Source organism: Rhinolophus hipposideros (genome assembly GCF_964194185.1).
Source record: "Rhinolophus hipposideros genome assembly, chromosome: 8".
NCBI lineage: Eukaryota > Metazoa > Chordata > Mammalia > Chiroptera > Rhinolophidae > Rhinolophus > Rhinolophus hipposideros.
This window is the reverse complement of record NC_138054.1, coordinates 80,254,587-80,280,925: the sequence shown is the minus strand read 5'-3', so window position 1 is coordinate 80,280,925 and position 26,339 is coordinate 80,254,587. Positions and strand designations below refer to the sequence as shown.

Below are 26,339 nucleotides of genomic sequence, written 5' to 3'. Positions count from 1 at the left end.
CCTGGGGGCAGGGGCTGTCTCCTGGTCTTACTGGCTTCCAGAAGCCACCACGTTCCACTCAGCCACCAGCATTGCAAGACCCATGCCCCCGTCCGAACACCAGGCTAGCAAAGGGCATCAGACATACTCTGCAGAGGAGTGGCCCAGAGAAGGGGCATCTAACCCAAGCTGGGGAAAGAGGGTGGTGGTCAGGGAAGGCTTCCTGAAGAAGAGGGGCCTGAGCTAAGTCTCAAAGGGTAAAGAGGAATTTTCCTGGTAAAGAAGGTGTGCATCTTGGATGGAGAAAGCAGCTTGGGCAGGTGAAGGAGGCAAAAGGAGAGTCTAGCACATTTAAGGAACTCCTCTTTCCAGCCCTGGGCCTCGCTCCTGCTGGTCTGCTTGCCCTCCATGCCCCCATCTTTTGAGAGAGGAGTTCCAGTCAGGACTAGGGCCAAACGCCAAGTCTCAGCACTGGGAGACAAGAAGGTGTGGGCTGACAGGGAGCTGACTGGCCCCGAGGGGTGGAAGGAGGTGCCGTGAAGTAGCGTCAGAGACCTTGTCTGTCAGACTGGTCTGGATGGTCCCCTCAGGTGATGGAAGCATGTCTGCCTGGCCCATCAGCACCTGGTCAGTATCCCAGGGCAGCACTGGCCTGGAGGCCTGTAAGGTCACAGATGAAGAAGAAAAGCCCTGCCCTCCCAGGACGGTGGCCGACTTCCCCTTGGAAGCCTTCCATAACTTGCTCAGGTGAGAAGTCTCTGCCACCATCCCCCACCTGAAGCCCAAAAAGCTTATTGCAGGTGAAGTGACTATCACGGCTCACTCCGTGTACCTCCTGGAGCAGGCCGTGCCCTCTTCCTGCCACTCCTCCGGGTGCCAGGGCACCCACCGGTTGTGGTGGAACAGCACTGGACTGGGCATCAGGTGGCCTTGTTCCCTGCCCATTCCTCCTCCCTGGTGCCAGCCTCCCCCATTCAGATCAGATCCTGCCTACTGCCTGATCTCAGGTTTAGAAGCCCCCACCGCCTGAGCCCTTCCTGACCCCACCACCTGCTCTAGACCTCACCTGAGAATGTGGACTCCCAAAAGCCTCCTTGGTGGTCAGAGCCCAGAAATTGAAGTCTGCCTTCCCCACCAACTTGCAGGGGATCTTGGCCCACTAACTTGTCCTCACGGAGCCTCAGTTTGTTTATCTGCAAAATGGGGACAGTGATGCACCCATTGAAGGGTTGGAGGAGGCTTAGATGAACTCAGACGTGATCCTGGATGTCCATTACCTGGCACAGTGCCTGGCATAAAGGAGGTACTCAAAACAGTCACCATGATGATGGAGATGCTGGGGAGGGGGTCCCTTACCTCCTGGCCAATCTCCTGCAGTTGGCTCAAGGGGCCTCTCCCCCAGTGTCTTCTCCGCCCTAAAAGTCCCCTGATGTCAGTCCTGTTTCTTCTCAGGCCCTCCTGCTGTCTTAACCCTTCCATGCCCACCTATGTCACGAGCACCAGCCGCTCATACCGAAAGCTCTCGGGCCTGGCTCTTTGTCTGTGTCGCCTCTTGGGTGTCAGGGGCAGTGGGGAACGAGCCGACGCTGATGATGAAGGCATGGAGGCTCTGTTCTGAAGACGATGGGAAATTGCTGGGCGACTCTCCTGTGAAACATGGACACATGAGAAAACGCCCCAGCAGAGCTGTGTCTGCTTAACCGCCTGAGATGCCAGGCGTAGTTGGCAAGTGAGCCCAGGGAGTGAGAGAGAGCAGGCAGAGACACACTGAGCAGAGATGTGCCCTGGGGGTTCTGTCACTGCACCCACGCCACCAAGAGCCACAGAGCCAGAGCTGGAGGGGAGCGTTAACATCGGAGGGATGGAGGCATTTAGGAAATAGGTCCTCTGAGGCAGCAGCTGCTCTCAAAATGAGTGAGGGCTTTGGAGCCATCAGACCTGGGGTGGAATCTATCATTTGCTCCTGATCAGCTCTGTGGCCTGGGGCAGCCCTGTGCACCTCTCTGATCCCTAGGCTGCAATTTATTCGTCTATAAAATGGATCAGTTGCATGAGAGAATGCAATGACAGCTGAGTCAAGCCCCCCTTCGATGGCCCCCTGCTGCCCTTGGGATGGTCTTAGCCCTTCAGTCGGGCATTCGAGGTTCTTTGCAGTGTCTGGAATTCTCTTTCTCTTTGGCCTTCCTTCTCCCTTCGGCAGCTCCCTGCAGGGGCTGTGCTTCTCCCCTCCCAGCCTTTGCACAGGCTATTCCTTCTGCCTAGAACACCCTTTCTCCTTCTCACAGTTCTTCCCCGCTCTCTTCTTTCAGCCTGGCTGTCTCCTACTCAATATTTGGGGTTCAGGCCAGGTGTCATTCATTTGGGAAGCCTCCTTTGACTCCCAGACAGGGTTTGGGTCCTTCCTTTGCTGTGGAGTTATGTCTATTTATGCCTGGTATCCCCCTTCCAGACTCTGCAACAGGATCACAGTGGGGGTGAGGCTGAATCTGGGCTCAAGTTCTCATTCACTAGGTCCTCTGTGGGATAGGATGGGCCTCAGCCATATCCATTCTTTATATGATGGGGAGCCAGGTCTACAGGCCAAGGGGGGCCCTGGGGAAATGAGTTATCTGGAGTAAGAGAGAAACCAGATTCAGAGGCAGCAGGACAGTCCCCGGGATGCCAGCCTGAGTAAGGGGCCAAATCCAAGGGTAGAATGTAGAACCGGGAAAATCCTTGGGAACTGGGGGTGGGAGCCATTTAGGGTTTAGAGTTTGTCCTAAATCCGCACATTTTTAAGTCAGTGACAGTGTCTATGTTTGATTCTCTGGTACCTAGCATGGGCCTAGCGCATAGTAGGTGTTTGATAAATGCAGGCTGGCTGGATGGGAGGAGTAGATAGAAAGGTAGCAGATTTTTAGATGTATGAGTGGTGTGAGAGGATGGACAGGTAAATGAATGATCAGTGGAGAGACGAATGAAAAGAAAGAAAGGAAGAGGGAGGAAGGTTGTTTCAGCAGGAAGATGGATGGATGGGTGGATGGATGGGTGGATGGATATCTAAGTGGGATGCGCGATGCATGGGATGGCAAATGGGTGGTTCATTATTGGGCGAGTGGAATGATGGACAGATGGGCGGGGTGAGAGGGTAGACGGATAGACAGATAGATGGATGGGTGGGTGGGCAAATGAGTGAGTGGATGGCAAGAAGCCAAAGTGATTTCATAAATAGTTGCTTGGATTGGGTGGTTCAATGGATGGATGAGTGTGAGAATGGGTAGGTAGGTGGATAGATGGATGGGTGGGTGGATTGTTGGGTAAGTGTATGGATGGAAGGAAGGAAGGAAGGAAGGAAGGAAGGAAGGAAGGAAGGAAGGAAGGAAGGAAGGAAGGAAGGAAGGAAAAGTGAATAGATAGGTGTGCAGGTGCGTAACTAGGCAGGTGGGTGGGTGGGTAGATGGCAAAATAGTTTATGGATGATTGCAAGGATTGAATAAGTGGAAAGATAGATGGATGGGTGGATGTGTGGGTCAATAGTGAATGAATGAACAGTAAAATCTCATGTGGCTTAATGCCTGACATCTTGCCCAGAAGCAGAGGGGTGGTCTGGATTCTGGGATTTGAGTTAATTGTCCTTCACTGGGAGAAACCGTGCCAATTAGGCAAATAGATCCAGTCCCAGCAGGTCCTGCAGCAGGCTTGCTAATTGACTCCAACCTGGCAGACCCTGGCTTGGATTTACAGTGGCCTGTGTCTTATTGATTTGTAATTTACACCCACACACCTCCAAAAGGATTTGAGGTGACTTATTAAACCTGCATGCAACAGGACAGTTAAAAATAAAGTGAGAAAGAAAGAGGCCACTAGCTGAGTGGTTAAAAGCATACCTGATTAAACTCCTGGATCTGCTGCTTACTAGCTGTGTGATGTTGGGCAGGTTTCTTAACCCCTCGGAGCTTCAATTTCCTTATGTATAAAATGGGACCGGTAACAGGCACCCCTCAGGCTTGTTGTGAAGACTAACGGAGCTCTTATGTGTAGAGGGCTGTTCCCTGCCCTCCCTCCCTTCTTTCCCTTCCCCAGTAAGCCCTGGTGTTCATTTACCGTCCACCCCACCCCCAGCAACCCCTTCCCAGACCCCCATCCATCATCCTGTCCTTTGCGGAGGTTAAGTGGGTCCCCAAGCAGCGAATCCAAACTCTCCTGAAGCCCCGGCCGCACAATGCAGCCCGCTGTTAGCAAGCAGCCGGGCTGGCCCGGAGGATTGGGTTTCAGCTGGGCGGCCGGCGCTGGCAGATGCCCAGGCCAGCGGCGGGCAGGCGGGGGACAGAGCGGAGGAGCCGGCGTCGCGGGGACTCCTCCGCCCGGGCCTGAGAAAACAAGAGCCGGCTCCAGGCAGGCAACCGAGGCAGAGGAGGGTCTCCAAACCTCCAAGCGGCAGGAGGACAAGGAGGGGTATGTGTATGAGTTCTCAGGCAGAAGGATTTTACATTAGTTGCGTCCCCTTTCCGTGAGCCTGAGGGCGGAGCAGGGGGCCTGAGCTGGAAAAACAACGTGCTGCCTGTTGGCAGGTTTCACCTTAGCACATCCGCAGCCTTCCCAGGGCTGCCCAGGGATTTTCGGCTGCGCCGCCAGCCACCGCCACACCCCCTTTACCCCCGCCGCCCACTTGCTTTGGGACAGTGACCCTGAGGCCCTCTCAGGCAGCGATCCTCCTCTGGTTTTCAGAGGAGAGGCCTCCCTCAACCCAGTCAGGCCGAGCTGGGTTCAAATATGAGTACTGCTTCTTTCTGGTTGTGTGATTTGGGTCAGGCCCCTTAGCCTCCCTGGACTCAGTTTCCTCATCTGTACAACGGGGATAGCAGTGCCAGCCTTGCAGGATGTGTGGTTAGCTTAGCTTGGCACCAAGAGCATGAGACATGAAGGCTGTGATATTTTCCCTCCCTTTTGTGAGGCAGCATCGCCTAGTGGTTTCCGGGCTCAGACCAAAGGGATCAGATCCTGCCCTGCCCCTTTCTAGCCTTGTGACCTTGGGAGAGTCCTTGATCTCTCCGAGACTCAGTTTTCCCATGAGGTTGCTCAGTCAGTGATGTCCATGAGACAATGTTGATGAAGTGCCTGCCCACCGTTGGCCCCATGAGTGTTGGTTTGCATGTTATAAAAACCCTCGGCTTCCAATGCCTGCTTGGATCCTCAGGGTAACCCTGGGAGGTACACAGAGGAAGGACTTTGTGACCCCCATTTTACAGATAAGGAAACTGAGGCTCAGCAAGGGGAAGTGACTCTTCCAAGTCACCCAGCTTATTAATGGCCTCGAACTTTATCTCCTGATTCCTGACTGTTGCCTCCTCTTGGAATTTCTAATTTGAACCTTGGGAAATATGCTCCCACTCCCAGCCATCGATAGATAGCCTGGGCCTGGCCTCCAGGCTGTGGCTGGCATCTCACCAGGCTGTGATATGGTCGACAGGCTTTTGTTTGAGTCACCTCAGCCCCTTTAGCTCTAGACAGGGAGCAACCGGAGCTGCTGGGAAGGGTCCAGAGTGGCATCTGCTGCTTGGGTTACACGCCAAGCTGATTTGCTGCCTGGGCTGTGGGCTTCGGGCCAGTCTGGAGCAGAGACCCCAGGGAACAGCTACTAGGTGTTTGTCCACATCACAACCCTCCGCAGGAATCCTGCACAGCTCCCTATTGCCTGTGGGGCAAGATCCAAAACCCTTAGCCCCACATCCAAGGCCCTACATATTCTTGCCCCATCCAGAGCTACCATATCACTTCATGAGGCGTTTTGCTCCCACCTCAAGGGGCAGAAATTTCAGCATGGTGCAGTGATTACGAACACGAGCTTTGATGTGAGGCAGACGCAGCTCCACCACTTCCTGGACATGGGAACCTTGAACAACATCTCCTAACTTTCATTTTCCATCTGGAAAGGGAGACAGTAAAGTACCTACTTTGCAAATAATTTCAGTGAAATAAGATAATGAATGCTAAACCCTTGCCCAGAGCCCACCATTGAGAACCAGTCGTCACATTTTCCTGTTACCCAAACTGCCCCTGGAGTTTCATGCCTCTGTGCCTTTGATTCTTCTGTGCCCTGTGGCGTACCCTTCCCCTCTTCTCCCAGCTCAAATGCCACCTCCTCTGAGGTGCCTTTGCTAATTCCCTGGTCAGAGCCAATCCTTTCTTCCTTTGGGTTTCCTGGCTGCCAGCAGCGTGGACCAGTCGTTTCACTCTGCCTCTCCCTGTAGACAGTACATGTGTCGGGCACGAGTTTGGACGCTCCTTGAGGGAAGGACCTGCTGATCTGTTTCTACATCCCCAGCACCCAGCATAGGGTCTGGCACATGTTAGGTAGAGTAGACATTCACTGAATGACCGTGATCTTGTTACTTAACCCAGGAGAATTCAGGGACAGCTGCCAGGAAGAAAGAGCCTTTGAGCTAAGTTTTGGAAGAGAAGTTAGCCAGGCTAACAAAGCGGGAAGGACCAGGCATTCCAGGGGGAAAACTCTGGAATAGTCAAGTCACCAAGGCCCAAAGTGCCTTCTGCAACCGGAAGGAGATGCAGGATGCCTGGACACTAGGGACATGGGAGTGTGCCGCTGGAAGGTGATTGGCTGGCCCAGTCAACAAGGTCCTTGAATGCACTGTTGCGGAGCTAGGACTTTATCCTGTGACTACATCTGCTATGTGCCAGAACCAGTTCTCAAGTGCTGGGGATACAGTGGTGAACAAGTCAGAGCCCCTCCCCCCAAATGAGGGCCCTGGGAGATGTCACATCAGCAGGACTCACATATAGGATGTCACTTAATTCTCAAATGACCCATTTTACAGATAGGAAAACTGAGGCCCAGAGAGGAGTATAGGCTTGCCTGCAGTCACACACTAGAGAGTGTCAAAGCCAAGGTTCTAGCCTGGACAGTCTGTACCCTACTCTCCTGCTTCCCTTCCCTCTTTTCTTTCCTGTCCTCACACAAGCCCACACAGAGGGAGAGAATAAACATACAAACAGCCTCAATAATTTTTTTTGTTTTGTTTTGTATTTTTTTTAAGTCTATAGTTATGGCCTCTTAAAAACAACACAGATGTAGAATGAGACAAATGTGGGTATAAATCCTAGCCCTGCCTGTGTGCCCTTGTATAGGTTGCTTCACTTCTCTGACCTCAGTTTCCTCACCTATAAAATGAGGTTACTAACGGGTACCCTCCAGGTTGTCATGAGTGTGAAACGATGCCCAGCTCAATGGCTGGCACCCAATAGGTACTTAATGAAAGTTCTTCCTCACGTCTGTGGAACGCTCACATACTGTCTTTAGTGCAAACAATGTCTGTGGCCCTAGAGAATTATGGCCCAAGAGGGGGTCAGACAGAGCTGACCAGGGTCGGATCATGGAGCAGAGGGAGACCAGCCCCTCCAGCCTGAAAACCGGGTGGTGGTAGTGCCTGTCCGGGCCCCGCGCAGCCACCCTCCTGTTGGGCCCAACACTAACGACTTCAGTGTGTCTCCCCTTTTAGCTCAAATATTTCTGAAATGCACACTGCTCGTTCACACATAGCCGGAGGGGCCTAGGGGCCTCCCCAGCCTGTGCAATCAGGGCCTCCTGATTGCTTTCTTCTGTGCAGTCTCCAGGAAGGAGAGGGGGTGCGGGTACAGTAGGACAAGGGCCAAAGCTGCTCCCATGGCCCAAACCCTGTTTTCCCACTGAGGAAAGCATTCTGGGCTGGTGGCGGGAGGCCCTGGTTCCAGCTTTCACCAGGATACTAAGAAGCTGTCCACACAGCCTCAGTTTCCTCATCTACCCAAGGGGATTTTTTTTTTTAAACGATCTCTTAGAGTATCCAGGGCTTGGGAACTGGACATTTCCAAAGGGCTAGCCAGGGTTGGAGTGCCCAGAGGCAAGTGAAAGGGTGGTGTTAGGCAAGGTAGGGGTCCAGTGGGACTGGGGAGGCTGAAAAGGCTGTGGGCAGGTGAACGTGGTCCAGCAAGGGGGCCTAGGAGAGCTGCTGACCTTCTGAGCAGTCCCCGCTCCACCTTTCCAGGCTCCACCCTCAGCTCTCACCACTCCCTGCCCCACCCTTCCTCCACCATTAACTCCCACAAACCATCTGTTGCTCACCTTGCCTCTGCCTCTGCTGTTCCCTCTGCCTACCATGCCTTTCCCACTGAGCCTCTCCTCACTGACTTCCTTCTAACTCATTCTTCAAGCCTCCATTCCGTGTCACTTCCTCCAGGAAGCCGTCCCTCAATGGGTCATTTTCTTCGCCTTTGACACCCAGTTCCTATAACCCCCAGTACCCCATGCATATCCACATTGCAGTCTTTGTCACATGTGTTGTGATTAATTATCTGTGTACAGTGAAAACAGCTTCCCCTGCATGAGGAATTGTCATTGTCACCTTGGGGATGGTGATGGGGACGGACATTCCCAGCACCTCAGAGGCAGTTTGATGGAGACTAGTGGTCCCCAAAGTGTGGGAAGTGAAATGATGTTAGGTAGTTTGCAGACATTTTTAATTGTAATAATCTTGTGTTTACTCTCCTTTTTATGGCAAGGAGATGGTTTTCCATTTTTGATAATGATTACTTTTTCCTCTTTAAAATGCACTTAAGAAAAAAAAAGAGTCAACTGGAAGAAAAATTGTAGCTAAATAAGTGCAGGTTATAGGTGGAAATGGCGGAAGTCATGAATGCTGCCCTGAGGGAGCTGAACACTAGCTCAGAACCAGGACCTGGCACCCACCCTTCAGGGAACTGTAGACCATTGGAAGAACCTGGCCCACAGCAGTGGTTCCCACCCAGGATATCTGCAAGTGCTAGGACAGAGCTATGAGGTGGTGTGGATTCAGGAGGACTTTCCAGAGGAGATGACATGAGTTAAGACTTCGCGGATGAGGAGATTTAGAGTGGGCAAAGAAGGTTGGAGGAAGAGAAGGAGATCAGAGGGAACAGTATGTGTGAGGTGTGAGGTACAGGGGTGAGAGAACCCCACATAGTCTGCAACTGGAACACAGCTTGTGAATGGAATAGATGTGTGACCTTGGGTGAGTTCCTGAGCCCTTGGAAGCCTCAGTTTTTCCATCTGTGAAATGGGACAGCATCAACTATCTCTTGGCATGGGTATAAGAATGTTGTTGAGGGTCTCTAGCTCATAATAGGATCTTACTGGACATGAGTTCTCTCCTTTTGTTGATTTTTGGGATTAGAGGGGAGATATCTGGGGTGTTATGGGAGAAAGGGAAGGAGTGCTGCGGGTGAAAATAGGGCTTGGCTTCCTGAACCCACCCAGGTTCCTGAGACAAGAATTACTAACTCCATTCCCTGGGAAACTGAGTTTGACTTTTGTGCTTGGTTTGAGAGGAACTAAGAGGAGACTCAGGACATCCCAGGAAAGTACATCAGACAGACTGGGAAGGGCTCCTCAGGGGCTGCAGCCATCGGATGAGAGACTGATGTTTGTCAGATGTTGGCAAGTGAGGTCTGGGGTGTGGCGGGCGAGAGGCAGGAATTGGGGCGTAAGGGGGCAAGTAGCCCAAGCTAGAGCCTCTTGGACCCGCCTTCACTTTCAGGGGCCAGCTAATGAGTCCAGAGGAAATGGTGTGTGTGCCGGCACTGGTCAGCCAAAAAGTACCACACTCAATTATGAAAGAATAGCTGCCGCTTATTGAGGATCTGCTCTGTGCTGAACTCCAAGCTAATACACTTCCTGTCACTTTTCCTCCTGTCCACTCAGAAGGTATCATGGCTTTTCTCCAGGTGAGGCAACTGAGGCTTAGAAAGGTTATAAGTCCCAGATTCCAAACCCAGTGGGTAACAGGGTATTAGAATCAAAGTCTCTCTCAACCTCCCAATCCCTAGTTTATTTGCTCTGCTTCACCTGCCGTTTTTTCAGAGGGTGGAGAGAGGTGTCCACGTTGAAAAGCAAAGGCCAAGAGGAAGTTGTGGGGAGTGCACCCATGTATTTCCTCTTGCTACAGCCCCAAGGGGTAATAGCTTTTACAGAGGTGGGCATCCAGGAGAAGCCCAGGACTGGCAAGGTGAGAAGAGAGCACAGGCGGCACCTGCCTTCCTGGCATCCTCCCAGAGGATCTGCAGACTTCACACTCCTTAGCCCGTTCCCGAGTGTGAATCAGTCAGCCCTTGACTTCCAGACCCTCCCCTGGCTTGTTCCAGATGTGGTAGGAGGCAGAGCAGGCAGTGGGAGCCGCTGGCCTGCGTTCCTTGGGAGTCAAGGGTTTGAGCACCAGCTTTTAGTGTATGACTTTTGGCAAGTCATTTGCCCTCCCTGGGCCTGAGTTTCCACCCATACAATGAGGATGTCAGTTCACAGCCCCTCCTCTGGGCCAAGGAATCCTCCAGGGCTTGGCCTCTGGGTCAGCCCAGGAATCCAGCTAAGGGGTGGGGCCACCTGCTTGGCGGGCTTGCACCCGACCCCGTTCTCCTCCCAAGTAGAGTCTCTCCTCTCCCTATTCGACACAGTTCCCAGCAGCTGTTCCTCGGGCCCAGGCAGAGAGCCCGGCTTGGCGCGTCTCTGGCTGAGGCCGATGAGAGAAAACAGGTTAAAAGTTCAGCCCTTGTTCTCTCCAGGAAGAAAAATCTGTAGCATTCGGAGTGTGAAAAGGAACCCTTTTTTCAGCTCCAAAGCAACACAATAGAACTTCCCTCTAATTTGCCATCAAAAAGACGCCCTTGGCACTGGACTCCACCGTCCCTGGCATCCCCCCACTCCCTTCACCAGCCCCCAATGCAAAGGGACACAGTGACCGAAAACATAAGCCCCAGGCTGTCATGGGGACACTACTGCATCCTCTCTTGTCAGTTTGCTGGTCTGACTGGGGCCACCTCTGGCTACGTGCTTCCTCTCATCCTGGCCCTCCATCCCCACCACCCCAGCCCTACCTAGTTCAAGATTTTGTTACTCCCATTTCGACCTTCACAGCAGCCTGGACACTGAGCACCCTGCCCCCACTCTCCTTACTCTAGTTCATCCAGGCCATCAAACTAAGTGTCTAGAAGTTTACAGGGTAGGAGGCAGGAGGCCTGCAACTCCCACTCTGCCACCAACTCCTGTGTGATTCTTAGAAGTCTCTTTCCCTTCTCTGTGCCTCTGTAGTCCTATGTCCAAAATGAGGTGGCTAGGCTGGAGCAGGGGTAACATCTGAAATGGTGGGTGTTAGTTTCCTGGAGCACCATGGTGAGCAGCATTGTGCAGCCACAGAGTGTGGGGATTGATTGGTGATGTCTGCCCTGGGCACAGAATGGGAGCCTGACAGTGAGCATGCCTCTCACCCACCCTCACTGAAAGTCCAGTTGTGACCTTCTAGGCCTCTCCACCTACTCTCTCATAGCTAGTTGGATTCACACCTCATTTCCTCTACCAGACTATGATCTGTTCCGTAATAGGATCTTCCTGGTCGTTGTTTCCTCGCCAGGGTGCCCAGCAGTTCCTGGTACAGAATAGGCATCAGGCGATGTTTGTTGAATGAATGCTTGAGGGGGCCCATTTGAATCTGCTCAGTGCATTACAGTTCAGTTTGAAAAGTGTTTAGAAGCCCGTGTGGCAGGGAAGAGGTAGAGGGGATGGATCCTGAGTCTGATCAGGGATTCATGGGGACCTCCCTTGCTGTGTGCGTCTCCTTCATCATAGGCTTTGTGATGTCTTCCCTCCAGCTACTGGAAAGAGGGGAGGCAAGTGGGGTTCTGGCTGGTGCAGAAGCTGAGTCTCCTAAAGCCACAGAGGGCAGGTGATGAACTGGCCCCGCTCGGCACAGTGCTCACCCAGAATACCCCTTTACCCCCAGGGCCCTATCCGAGGGGCAGAGTTGACAAAGCTCTGAAAGAGGGGGGCCCAGGGATGGGGACACAATGAAGGACTCCAGGTTTCTGGAGAAGGGGAGAGGATATTCCTGACAGGAGGTGTGGACCAGAGGGCCAAGGTGGGGTAACAGATAGAGCTCAGCTGGGATGGAAGGATAGCTCCTCTAAGGCACTTGTTCTAGTTTTTGAGAATTTGATGCAAGCTGAAAAGCAAACAGAACCCTAAGTTTCAAATAAAACTTCGAGGTTTCCAAGCGGACTCTCTGAAGCCCATCCAGGAGACCCCAGTTTAGGACCACCCTTCCCTGCCAGTAAAGGAGGGAAAGGCCAATACCTAGGTTGGTGGGACGTGATTGGCTGAGAGGGGCATGACCATGGGTAGAAGAACTGGAGTTGAGCCTTAAGGGGTGGAGCTTGGAGGAGTAGAATCAGACCATTGGCTAGAGCGTGAGAGTGGGTGGGATTATAGAGTGAGAAGAAAGGACTAAAGGGAGGGTAGCCTATAGGATTAGAGCCAGAAGATTGTTTGGAGCAATGGAAGTAGGTGCTGTAAAGAAGGCCCTGGAGGGATGGGACCTTGGGATGATTGACAATGCTGGGTATACCGGTGGATGCTGACCCTTTGCTCTTTCCACAGAAACGCTGATGGACTCAACCACAGCAACGGCAGAGCTGGGCTGGATTGTCCATCCTCCATCAGGGGTGAGTCAGTGGTCCACAAATCCTGCCTCCTCCCCCAGGATACCCAGGGTTCTGCTGCAGGGTCTGGATGCCCCTCCTCACATTCCAGCCCCTTTCCCTCCCTCAGGGCCTAGGGCTAAGCAGCCCATTGCTCCACCCACCTAGTCCCCTATCACTGATGGAGCGCCAGTTACCATGACAACATGCTGGACGCAGTCAGCTAGCCCATGGAATCCTCAGGGTGAGGCTCACAAGTAGGTACTTGTACTACCCCATTTTACAGACAGGAAAGTGAACTCTCACTGGTCATCCAGTGTGTGTCCGATACTGTATCAGGCAACTTTCCACACATCATCTCTTGTTGTACGAGGAGGAATCATCTCCATTGTACAAGTGAGGAAACGGAGGCTCAGAGACTTGTAGTCACCTGCCAGGGGCCCTACAGCTAGTAAGTGATAGGCCTTAGGTTTGTATCCAGGGTTGTTACTGAGCCCTCTGGGCCCCCTTTCTAGGTCCCCATAACACAAGGCTCCCCTTCCCTGAGCTCTTCCCACTTCCTTGGGTCCCGTGATCTGAGCCCATGTAGTCTATGGGCTCCCTGAGGGCAAGATCAGGTACAATTTGAGATTACTTTCACCCTGCATCAACCAGCCCAGCACTTCTGTGTAGGCTTTGGGACAAGACTCCTGAAATTCTGTCCCAATTCTGCCACTTTCCAGCTGTGTGATTTAGGGCCAGTTCCTTAACATCTCTGAACTTTAGTTTCCTTATCTATGAAACGGTAATAATAATGTCTTCCTCAAAGGACTTGTGAGGTTTTCCTGCAAAGTATCTAGCACAGTGCCTGGTATAGAGAGTGGGCTCCCGATAACGAGTAGCTATAATAACTATCACCATCGTCATTGTCACCGTCATCAGTTTTCATATCATTCTCTCCTCATCGCCCCGGTCTCTGGGGAGGACTCTGGGCTTCCACAGCCCATCCCTTCCCTTCTCCCCATCCCAGCAACTCTGCTGGGACTCAGCTGTTGCCCTGTGGAGCTGCGTATCCCCCCCCAACCCCACAAGGCCTGTGTTCTCAATAGGCAGGGCCCCAGGGTCAGGCCTCTTTCTGTGGCTCTTTCTTGTCACCAATTTTCCATCTGCGAAGGCGGCAGGGCCCACAGCCCCACCCTGCCAGTAATGAGGCCAGGCTGGGCTGCAGGGCCCCCGGACGCAATTATTTGGGGTGTTTAGGCTGCAGGGCCTCCGCATGTTAATTAGAGAGAGGGGAGAAAGGCAGAGTGCTCTAATTAAGTGCTCTAATTAAGTTCTGAAGAAGAGCAGTGGTTGTAACAAGGGGCTGACTTTGTCACATGGTGCCACCAAAAAAAAAAAAAAATTAAATGCAATGTTAGGAGCTTCAGAGCTGCCATTGAAGTAGAAGCTGGGCCAGCAGGCCCCAGCTAGGCCTTTCCCCGGCCCCACACACTGGCCCTTCACAGCAGCGTCCCCCCGCCAGGCCAGCAGCTACCCCTCTGACCTGTGCAGACTTGGAAGACATCATTATTACCATTTCATAGATAAGGAAACTAAAGTTCAGAGAATCTGAGGGAGGCAGAAGGACAAAGAATGCCTGCTTGAGGGTGACAACTCTCCTACCCCCATCACAGTTATATTTGGCAGTTGGGGAAATAGAGGCCCAGAAAGGAGAAAGGACTTGCCCAAGGCCACACATCAAGTTAACAGAGCTGGGACAAAACCCAGGACTCCTGGGGCACTGTTGGGTCTTCATGTTTCAAGGCAATATGGGCAAGCACATAAATGTGTCTGGGTCTATGTGACCTGGGTCAAATGCCAGGGGCCGTACTTCTCTGGTCTCTACTCCCTCACCTGTAAAATGGCTATAATCATATGCCCCATGTGTGATAAACATGACAAAGAAATGGATTCCTATTATAGCCCTCAGCCCCTGATCCCACATGAGTGGGAGGGAGTGCTCTGTGTTGGAACTCTTTTGGGCAATAATAATTTGGGCAATAATAATAAGAGTAGCCTTTTGCGGTCTACTCCAGAGGAAGCCAGCGCACCACCAAGGGGGACACAGGAGAAGGAGGGGAACAGTAGCTAACCTCAGCAAGCTCAGTCCCACTGGGGAGCCCAGACCAAGAGGGCCGTGAGTGTGTGGCACTCACCCAGGCAGGTTGTCCCCCAGAGGCCCACGGGAGAGTCGATGAATATAAACACTGCAGCCAGAGGGAGAGCCCACTGGGAGAGGTTCCAGAAAGATTACAGAAAAGACTAGAGGGTGCTAAAGGAGGGCACGAAAGTGTGAACAAAGACTCAGCAATGTGAGTAGGCTTGGCCTGTGAGGGTCTGTGAGGAGAGAACAGGTGCGCTGTGCCCTGCTGTTCCCAACTTTCCCTGGCCCGGCCCTGCGCCCTCCAGCAGTGAGGCTTGGGAACTCTCAGCTGGGTATAGAGAAGATGCCAAAGCACCTGCCCCAGGCAGGAAGGGCAGAAACTTGCCTCTAGGCACCATCTTAGCCACTTAGGTCATGGGGAAGGGCCGTGTCTTCCTGGTCACAGTGGTAAGAGCTTTTCCGTCAGACTGGAAGTCCCCAAGGGCACAGATTGTGTCTCCCTAGTCAGGCAGGCAGCTCACAGCAGGCAGAAGTGCTGTCTACCCTTTCAGACTGGTTCCCCAGCACAAAGCTATGTCTGCTCTCAGCAGGGAGGTCCCTCAGGTGGGCCTCTCCCTATGTTCCCTCCCAGGTGAAAGCTTCCCAGGAGCAGGGGCCATGGCTCCCTTATCAGATTAGTGAACCCTTGGGGATAAGGGTCACCTCCACCATATGACTAGGGGAATACCGAGGGCAGGGTGTATGCCCTTCCCATTAAATTGGCATGTCTCTGTCGTAGATGGGAATTCTTCAGGGCCGAGGCCATGTCTCCCCCTCAACTTGGGAGTGCTCCGATGGCAGGAGATCACGTCTCTGTCATCAGAGCGGAATGTCTCTAAGGTAGAAGCTGTACCCCCCCCCATTAGACTAGGGGGCCCCTGATGCTAGGAGCCCTGTCCACGCCATCAGACTGGAGGATTCCCTAAGGGGGGTCTGTGTCTCCGCTCTCATACAGCACGTTCCCCAGGGCTGATTCCCCTGCCAACCCCTGCCTGACTAGCATTTCTCCCACAGTGGGAAGAGGTGAGTGGCTACGATGAGAACATGAACACGATCCGAACGTACCAGGTGTGCAATGTGTTTGAGTCGAGCCAGAACAACTGGCTACGGACCAAGTTCATCCGGCGCCGCGGCGCCCACCGCATCCACGTGGAGATGAAGTTCTCGGTTCGTGACTGTAGCAGCATCCCCAGTGTGCCCGGCTCCTGCAAGGAGACCTTCAACCTCTATTACTACGAGGCCGACTTTGACTCAGCCACCAAGACCTTCCCCAACTGGATGGAGAACCCGTGGGTGAAGGTGGACACCATCGCGGCCGACGAGAGCTTTTCCCAGGTGGATCTGGGTGGCCGGGTCATGAAGATCAACACGGAGGTGCGGAGCTTCGGGCCCGTGTCCCGCAGCGGCTTCTACCTGGCCTTCCAGGACTATGGCGGCTGCATGTCCCTCATCGCTGTGCGCGTCTTCTACCGCAAGTGCCCCCGCATCATCCAGAATGGCGCCGTCTTCCAGGAGACGCTGTCAGGGGCTGAGAGCACCTCGCTGGTGGCTGCCCGGGGCAGCTGCATCGCCAATGCTGAGGAGGTGGACGTGCCCATCAAGCTCTACTGTAACGGGGACGGCGAGTGGCTAGTGCCCATTGGGCGCTGCATGTGCAAAGCGGGCTTCGAGGCCGTGGAGAATGGCACCGTCTGCCGAGGTAAGGGCCACCATGAGGCAGGTGCCCCTGCAAGCGCATGGAATGGGTATTGGCTGCAGACTTGGGCCTGGCAGCTTGGAGGTCAAGCTGGCAAGGGCAGTGGCCTGGAGCTGACCGTGCGGCAGTCTGTGGCCAGGCTTTCCCAATCCACAGCCGTTGTTCAGCTTCTTAAGAGGGAGGCATTTGAACGGTACTTCTTGGTGGTGGTAGGTACTTCTTGGTGGTGGTACGTGTAGGTATCACAGGGGGTCGCGAAATGATTTTAGTCATTTGAGGATAAGTGTTTCTCATTTCAATTATTTTGAGAATATTATCGATGGCAAGTGGTGCTTTACTTCTTCATGTACAAAAGTGATATCATTTCCTTCTTAAGAAAACGTGTAAATCGTAGTAAATCACGTTTATAAGTTAACATTTATTGAGCTTTTGCTGTATTGTCAGTCTAGGCCAGGCTATGCTGAAGTGACAAGACAGTAGTTTATTTCTCACTCAGTGCTACTTATCCATCAGGGGTCAGCTTGGGAGTCCTCCTGGGAGCCAAGCAGATGGAGGAACCACCGTTTTGAAAGTGACAATCACTAGGGCAGAAGCAAGGGGCAGGTGTGGCAGCCTGTATACTGGCTCAAAAGCTTCTGCCTGGAGTGCCCCCCCCCCATCACTCCTATGCACATTTCAGTGGCCGTAAAGCAAGTCACGTAGTTACTTTCAATGCAAAGAGATGGGGAAGAGCAGTCCCACTGTGAGCCTGGCCTCCTGACCACCACCAGTGTGTGCTGAGCACCTAACATGTCTAACGTTTAACCTAACAGTAACCCTATGAGGGAAAGTGCCACTTTATTTAAAGAAATTGAGGCTCAGAGAAACTTCCTCCCAAACAGAGTCCGTGGAGGAGCCAGGAGTCTTATACCCAGGTAGTGGGATTCCAAACCCTCTCTCCTCCTGAACTACTGTGCCACTTAATTGAAGGAAAAATATTAAGTAAACAATAGTACAGGCGGTGTTTGATTATGGCAAAGAATCACAAAGGTGGGTTGCAAACATAAGACGTTTTTAAGAGGTACTGCATGATGGTAAGAAGGTTGTGAAGATAGACAGACTTGGGTTCAAAGCCTAGTCCTGCCAGTTATTAGCTGTCTGTCCTGGGCTGAGTGTAAAACCCTCTTTTCATAGGGTGGTTGTGAGGATTCAACGACTTAAGACTTGGCAAGCGCACACGATGAGGTGATGTGTATAAAGCCCAGCCTGGCGTGGGTACTCTGCCATGTGAGTTGTGATGGTGATGGTGGTGGTATAGGAGATTGGAAGCCTACTTGTGCCTCTTGTCTTCTGCATTGGAATCAGACCCTGGTGCTCTGAATGCCAGGCTAAGAGTTTGGACCCTAGTCTAGGAAACCCGAAGAGCTAGTGAAAGTGTAGCCTGGGGTGTTGCAGCGATCCTCACCTTTATAAATGCTGTCATATCCACCATGTCTGTGGCTCCTCCCTCCCGCCCTCAGGGCAGCATTTGAAAGGTCCCTGGGAGGACAAATGGGGGGGGGGGGGTTGCAAGAAACCCGAGCAATAGCCTGTGGGGAAGCAGTGATCTGAAGAAACGGTGGCTGCCTGGGCTGGGCGTCCACAGTGCTGGGGAAAGGGGGGAGCAGAGTCAAGGAATGTTTAACCATGAATCAGATGAGACATGAAGACAGGCAGGAAAGGGAGGAGAGAGGAGAATCAAGGGGAACAGGGAATTCCAGCTTGCAGGGAGGTGATGGTCCTGGAAAAGAAATAGGGAAGGTGGAAGAAAAGGCCCGTTTCTTGGGGGAGATAACAGATCTGGGTTTCTACACGTGAGTGTGAAAGTGGCCAGCCTTGGGAGATGTAGGCCATGGGGGCAGAATCCGCTACTCGGTGCTCATTGTTTGTTCACTCAGCAAACCTTGTGCCTGCTATGTGTCAGCCCTTGTGCTGAGCCTCTGGTGAGACAGAAGAATCTGACTGTGGCCTTGTCCTCCAGAACCTTGCAGTCTAGTTGAAGAGACAGACTGTAAATGAACAAGGGAGGGAATGTGTTGGATTTCCTTTAATAGGAACTGCTCAGGCTGCAGGAGCACAGAAAAAGAGGGAAGGCTTCACAGAGGAGGTGACATTGGAGCTGGGAATCTGGGGAGAGGGATATGTTGACTAGGTGGCCCAGGCCTTCTGGAGGATGGATCTGCATGGTAAAAGACCTGGGGACATGAATCAAAGTGGCCCATTAGGGGGACTGGGGAACTGGTATGGCTGTGGCTGAGGGCTCAAGGAAGGATGTAGGAAGGACCGTTGCTGGAAGGGCAGCCAGATGAGGAAGTATATTGGTTATCTATTGCTGCATGACACTTAGCAGCTTAAAATGACAAACATTTATTATCGCAGTTTCGAACGGTCAGGAATCTAGGTAGGACTTAGGTGGGCGCTCTGGCTGTATTGCTCCTGGGTTTGCAGTCAGGATGCCGGTCGGGGCGACAGGTTCATCTGAAGACTTGACTGGGGAGGGGTCTGCTTCCACGGTCACTCAGTGGTTGTGTGCAGCCATCAGTCCCACACCACTTGGGCCTCACATATGTACAGTGGCTTCCCCCAGAGCTAGAATCCAAGAGTGAGTGCGAGAAGAGTACCCAAGACAGAAGCCACGATCTTTTCATGACCTTGTCTCAGAACTGACATCTCATCACTTCTGTCTTATACACTTCATTAAAAGTGAGTCACCAAATTCAGCTCACACTCCAGGGGAGGGAACTACACTGGGTGTCAACGCCAGGAGGTGGGGGCTCTGGGGGCTGTCGTCAAGTTTGCCTGTCACCGACAGCTTCTTTAAGTCTGAGCTTCTTGTACGTAATGGGGGCTTGAGGTAATGCTGGGGCAGGGTGCCCTGGCTCCCTCCTATGCCACTCTGCCCCTGCACCTACATTCTACCAAGGCTCAGGCCCAGCCAGCCTCTGGGTATGAGGAGAGGCCACTTAGGGTGTGATTAATGAGCTCAGGGAGCCAAACAGACACCAGCTGCTGTGAGGGCCTGTGCTTCAGTCACCCAGATGTGGGGCTGCTCCAGCCCAAGTCCCACAGGCACGGGCCCCGCCAGCCCAGGAATGTGTAGGAATGGTGATTACAGTTCCCATCTGAGATGTTGGCAAAGTCCTTTCTCATCCTCGAGCTCAGGGATTCTCAGCCTTAACTATGCCTCTGAGTCCACTGAGACGTTTTTCAAAATGCAGATTTCTGGGTCTGGCATAAACCTCTCCCCTCGGTCTAGTTCTGTGGCTCTGAGGTGGGGCCAAGAATCAGCATTTTTAAACAAGCAGCCCTGATGTTTCTGTAACAGGACCATTAGCTCCGACATACGATGTGATAACACATCCTTGGCTGGATAAACGATGACCACAGGCTCAGCCCCACCACCACCACCACCCCAGGGAGCATCACCCTAAGGCGTGCGAGGGGACATTAGCAGAATCTCTGGGAGGGTGTGTTTTAGAAAGATCTATTTAATATTGAAACATACTTTTATAGGGAAAAAAAAACTCTATTGCTTTGTTAATCCGAATGAGAGAAAACAGGCTGGATCAAGTCTTGTTGGCACATGGCGAGTAGGTGAGTCCTTGTGGGGAGTGCCCGCCATCCCAGGGCTGAGCAGTGGTAGCTAATGAAAGGTGGGAGTTCCCAATGGACTGAGTGGTTCACAAACTAACAGCTAAACTGACTGACTCGGAACAGCTTCCTTGTGCTTACCGTGTGCAAGGCACAGGCAGGTGGAGAAGCCAATCAACCATTCGACGGGCGTGTATTGAGTACCCTCTGTGTGCCATCTAGTCTTCTAACAAGTACTTATTGACTACCTTCTGTGAGCCAGGTACATGCCAGTGCTGCAGAGCAGAAGTGAACAAGATGGACACATCCGTTGCCCTCCCAGAGTTTTCAGTCTGGGTGGGTGGATGGGGGAAGACGGAGTGGGGAAAGTTAATGAACAGATAAATAAAATGGGTACAGATGGTGATACATGAAAGGGGAAAAAAATAGGGTGCAACAGTTGAGATCAAAGGGAGAATCTGTATCAGCCAGGCAGTTCAGGGTGGCTTCTTAGAAGAAGTGTCACTTAAGCTGACAGGGTAAGCTGGAGGAGAGGATCTGAGACTCAGGGTTTGGCCTCAAGTGACTGCTGGACGAGCAGAGGACTTGGACATACGGAGGACCAAAGCAGAGCATGATCCTTCCAGAAATGCGGTCCATCCAGAGCATATGAGGAAGGAGGCATCTTTTCTGACGGGAGGTCTAGGAAGGCTTCCCAGAGGAGGTGGCATTTGAATTGGGCCTTGAAAAGTAAGTAGGAATTGGATGGGTGAAGGGAGGAAGGGAATTGTAGGTTGAGGAACCGTATGAATAAAGGCCCCAAGGTGTGACAGTATAAGACATGTTTGGTGGGTGTCATGTGCTCTACTGGGTGCAGGGACTAGGGCACGACTTTCCTCCATTTATTCATCTAGTCACTGTTTATTGAGTGACCAGTCTGGGCCATACAGCTGCCAGGTTGGGGATTCCTAGGACTTCTTCAGAATAACTCTACCCCCTTCGCTTCCCCAAGTCCCCAGTCTTCTCAGGATCACAGTCCCCAGTGGAACTTGCCACCAACAGATCTGTCAGGGAGGGCAGTAGGGTGGTCCTGGAATTCGTCTGCAGCAGCTGCTCCCACCCTGTTCCTCTGACTCTTTCCAGGTGTTTATATGTTTGGTTGTGAATGTGCCCCTGCCTCAGTTTCTCCAAGTTTGTCTCCATATCCTTATTTCACTTGGTTTCTCCTTTCCTGACTCAGCCCCTACTTGCCCCTGCCCGTTGGGAGCCTCCAGCCTGGCCACTGTTGGGGACCCTGCCCTTCTCTCTGCCAATGGCAGGCCGCCATCTATAACGGATGTGGAGGTAGTTCCACACTGAGCATGGTTGCTGCGATATTATCGGGGCATAATAGGATTTTTAATAGTTAGCTTGGACTGGGCGAGGGGCAGTGAGCCAGTAGGAGTGGGTGGGGGGTGGCGGGGGTGGGAGGGGAGGTGCATGTACATGTTGATTTGGCTCCAGCTCAGACTTCCCGGTTCCCAGCTGCTGGGCTTCTCCTCTCAGCCGTTCCCTTTCCTCTGCCCTGCCCTGCTTGGCAGCCCCCAGCCCTACTCTGTCATGGCCCCTCCTTGACCTTGGCCTTGAAGACCTGGTTTCAAACCTCAGCTCTGCCTTTCACCAGCTGAGTGACCTTGGGCAAACACTGACCCTCTCCTAGCCTTTGTTTTCTCATCTGCAAAGCAGGGTAAACAGAAGGATTGCTGTGCAGAGTAAATGAGAAAATAGCTAGAAAAGTGTTATAAAAATAAGAATAAGGACTTTTATGAACACTGTCTTTTGCCTGCGAGTGTTTTTTTTCTTTTCTGATGAGCTTTTTATTTTGAGGAAAAACTAACTTTTCCTTATCACAAAAGCATTGCGAGTTATTTGTAGAATTTTTAGAAATTACTGATAAGCAAAAAAGAGAAAATGTAAATCACATTAACATCAAAGTCTGATAACCACTGTTAACAGACTGGTATAGGTGCTCCTAGGTGTGTTTCTGCATAGTGACCTTTTTTTTTAAAAGAAAAAAAATGAGTTCCTGCTAAAAATACAAAAGGATTTTTGACATTAACTTTTTATGGGCGTTTTTCAATGTCATGATAGATGTACAATCTCATGTTGGTAGGCTCTTAGAATTCCATCATATAGATGCAGCATAATTTATTTACCAATCCTCTATGATCAACATGTCCGTTGCTTGTGGTTTTCCACTGTCTTAGCTGGGACAGCTAAGCTAGGATGGACTTCGTTGTCCCTCTGTCTTTTTGTACTGCTGCTGGTATTTGCGTAGGATGCGTCTCCAGGCATGGAATTGTGGGGGTCAAAGGGTATATACTTCTTTTAGAGCTTTTGGCACACATTGCCAAATTAGCCTCCAGAAAGGCTGGGCTGCGTTTCCCTCCTGGCAGCTGACTTCCAGAGTGCCTGTTTCCCTGCATGCTCACCAGCATGGGATATTATGCCTGTGGCTTTATTTTCTGGTTTTCTCCCAGAATCCTGTGCTTTCCTAGCCAAGGGAGGGAGTGGCCTGGGGTCCTCTCTGGACCCTCAGAGTTGCACCCTGGGCCACCCTCAGGGCAGCCTCCTTCCCACCCTGCTTTCAGCTTCAGCTCTTCCCACAGAGGCTGGACGAGTGGCCCAGATGTATCTAGTGCATCTGTGGGGGTGGGGTGCGGTCAGTCTCAGGGTGAGGAGGAGGGAGCCCACCAGCTGGAAGAGCCTGTACTGGCTGGGGAAAGGGTGTGAGAGTTGGAATGCTGGGTGGGAGGAGAGGCCCAGACCCCCACACAGAAAGTTCTGTGGCTTCTCGGATTCTCGTCAAGGGCAGGGTGGAGACACTCCACTAGGGGAGGGGGAAGGATGATAGACACTCCCTCCAGACCCCCAGGCTCAGGCCAAGGCTGAAACCACATAGGCCAGCCTTTTGGGAAGGGGATTGATGGGGACGCTGGCCAATACATTCAGACTAGTTAGTTCTTTGCTCTTAAAACTTAGAAGTCCCTCCTCCTCCACTTCCCCTTTCCTACATTCTCTCAAAGCATCTATTCTTGTTCACAACCGTCCATTCGTCTGTCCATCCATGAGTCCACCTGTCCGTCTACCCAGCCAGCCAGCCATCAGACATTCACTGAACACCAACTTCTGATTTTTTTTTGCACCTTGGAGGGGTTGGTGATTCTTCGTAGAGCAGCAGGAAGGTAGCACGCATTGAGTGCCCATAAAGTGCCAGGCTCTGTGCCTGGCAATCGGGTCCTTGGAGAGGTCAGTCATGGCCTCTGCCATGAAGGACCACCACCCAGTCTAGAGATGTTGACAGATGTGTCTGCGGACAGTAAAGGTGATCAAAGGCACCCAACCCATCTAGGGGAGCGTCAGCCAAGGCCTCCCTGGTCAGCTGAAGGCTTCCAGGAAGAGGAGGCTGAGTGAGGAGCAGGAGTTAGCCAACGGAGAAGGAGGTGCAGAGGCCCAGAGGCAGCCAGCCTTGGGTGCTCTGGGAAGGGTGGGAGGGTGACTTCGGACCTCTCTCTTCTCTGAGTCAGCTTATTGAAAGGACCTGGATGTCAGGACATGAGGTGATTCTTCCTCTCTGGTCTTCATATTCCCTCAGGGTCCAGGTAGGAGATGCCGGATAACCTAGGCTCTACATCCTCAGAACAGCTCCTTCGTTTTTCATTCAAACAATACTCCCCAGGCACCTACTATGCGCCAGTACGTGGGCCGGGCAGGGGAACTGCAGAGATGAGGAGAGCCTTTCTTGCCCTTCCGGAGCTTCCAGTCCGGGGATCAGGGAGACAGCTCTATCCATAACTACAGCCTTGGGGCCCTTAGCAGGTAGGAGTTGAGGAAGAGCCAGGGAGGCTTCCTGAAGGAGGAGCCACTTTCCCACGGCTCTGGAGAATGGGAGAAACTGAGGCAAGGATTTAGTCTAGTAAAAAGATGGTCAGAAATTATACTGTTTTGTTTTTTTGTGTTTTTAACCCTGGCCTCTTGCTGACCGTCACACAAGATGGAGCCATTGGTGTGGGGGGGGGTGTGGGGGGGGTTGGGGGACAGAAGGTGAAGGAAAGCTATTCTTGGCCAAGGGAGAAGGGTGGAGGGGACGCCCCAGCTTTAGTTCCATGCTGTCAAAAGGCCGAGTGAGGCAGAGGCTGAAAGGAGAGCACTGGGCCTGGGGGGTGGAAGGTCCCTGTAGTGTGCCTCGTGCTGTGGTATATGCTGTGCTTCCTTATCTCAGTGAATCTTCTCAGTGATAAGATTCACTGCATTTTACAAATGATGAGACTGAGGTCCAGAGAAGGTTAGCAAATTGCCTGAGGCCACACGGCCAGTGTCAGAGGCGTGAACCTGGCTTTCTCCAAGTTGCTTGGACAACCGACTAACCAGGAATGGGCCAATGCCTGAATATACTCTGCCCTGCCCCCCCTCCTGGGTTACTCAGGCACCCCTGAGATGATGGAAGTGAAAAGAGTTTGACAAATAACCAGCTGAGGGGCTCACTAGCAGGACTGTGGGACTTCACAGGAAGGAGGGAGCCACCCTAGTGGGGCAACCAGAAGGTTTGGGGGAGGGGCAGAGGAGGGAGGCCCGTGGCTGGGCCTAGAAGGATGAGCTGCTTTCATATCAAGAGGTGTTGGGCAGGATGAAGCAGGGTCCCAGAGCAAAGGCTCAGGGGTGTGGAAGTCCCCTCTCTCGTCATGCCAACGGGCACAGGCCTCTGGGAAGGAGGCCAACCCACCCTGTCTCACTTCTGGCCAGAGAGAACAGTCCCCCTCCCTCCCCACTGAGCATTTACCGTGTGCTAAGCTCATGCTGCCTTCCTGCACAGTAAGCTTCTGAAATCCCCAGTCAGATTAGGAAACAGACTCCGCCAGTGGTCACACCCCTCGTAGGTGTCAAAGGCAAGTGCACACACTCATGCCTCCCACTTCAGATTTCTTCTGCTTCCTGGGGGTGTCAGACAGGCTTTGTAGCAGGAACCCAGTACTTGTGGATCTGGACCTTGCTGACTCTCAGTCATCCTCGGGGTTAGGCATCATCATCCCCATTTTACAGAAGAAGAAACTGAGGCTCAGTGAATGTAAACAGCTTGTCCAAGTTGGCACAGAAAGGGGTAGGATTTGAACCCAGGCCCTCTGACCCTAGAGTCCCTAGGCTGTCCTATTTCAGCCCCTGACTGGCCTCGGATCCCGAAAGCACCAGGATGAGGGTCGCAGGCTGCCTCCATCAGGACCATAAACAGCTGGGGAAGTTCCCCTCCCTCCAGCTGCTGCCTTTTCATCTGGCTGGTCTTTGGGATCTGGTGAGAGAGGCCCCGTTTATTGAGGAAGTTTATGCATTTAACAGTTTAAGCCTTTCTAAGCCTGTGGTACAACAGGATTTGGGAGCCGTTAACAATTCTGTGTGGTTAAGAGATTTTCATTGCTCTGTGGCAGCTGGCTCAGCCCCACTCTGGCCTCCACCCCACCCTGCTGGGGCACCCCTTCCCTGGGGCCCTTTGTCCACAACCCCCACCCTGCTGCTTCTCTCTGTTTTCCCTACTCCAAGACTCCAGGTATGAACTTTAACCTCAGAGGAAGAACTGAGGCTGGGAGTGGGGAAGGGAGTTGCCCAAGGCCCCGCAGCAGGTAAGAGGCTTGAACTAAGACCTGCCTGGCGAAGCCTGAGTTCCTTCTTCCACGCAGACTGTCTTCTTTGGATGGCATTATACTGTTGATTCTTCATTGGCAGAACTTACAAAGCCCCATCTAAAACCAACATCTGATCCCTACCAAGGCTTTGGGGCAGGGAAGGGTGGGGTGACTTGCCCAAGTTCATTCACCTGCTCAGGTACAGAGCTGACTTCAGAACTCAGGCCTCCTGAAGTCTTAACGAGACTTCTTCACACTATACCAAACTGGTTTGTTTTGTTTTGTTTTTTTCCATAGCTTGGGGGGGAAATGCCATTTGTAATTATAATGTCTTACATACGGACAGTATTTATTTACTTACACCCTGCCTTGTTCCAGAAAAGATTAGAGGCTGCATTTGTGTAGCATTTGGTCTCACCCTATGAGATGCTTTGATCTGAAGGGTACCCACATGAGAGAGGCAATGCAAATGTTATTATCACCATTTTAGAGACAAGGAAAACTGAAGCCAAGATTGGACCTGATTTTCCCAGGGTCACATGGACTTCCGGGGCAGAGCTGGGCCTGGAACCCAGTGCTCCAACCTCTGAGCCTGCGCTCTCTCGGGAGCCCCTCATCTCAAAGGTGTCCAGTGAGACACCTCCCCTTCCTTAGCCTCCACCTCTGTAGAAATGAGACCCCAGGGTCCACTTGAGTCTCCATCCTGGGTGGGAAGAGGTTGGCTGCCTCAGGGAAGAGTTCTTCACGGCCCCGAGAATGCATGGTGTGTGTAAAGAGGGGTATG

At 52.4% G+C, this 26,339-nt stretch overlaps 1 protein-coding gene across 3 annotated transcripts in view; it reads left to right on the top strand.

Moving 5' to 3' along the window:
* The window catches only part of EPHB2 (EPH receptor B2), a 187,901-nt gene that overhangs the window by 49,574 nt on the left and 111,988 nt on the right, over positions 1–26,339 (top strand). For all 3 annotated transcript variants that reach the window (XM_081055028.1, XM_081055026.1, XM_081055027.1), the window contains exons 2-3: positions 12,413–12,477; positions 15,632–16,316. In XM_081055028.1, the coding sequence (XP_080911154.1) occupies positions 12,413–12,477; positions 15,632–16,316 (750 nt within the window). The remainder of the gene's footprint in view (positions 1–12,412; positions 12,478–15,631; positions 16,317–26,339) is intronic.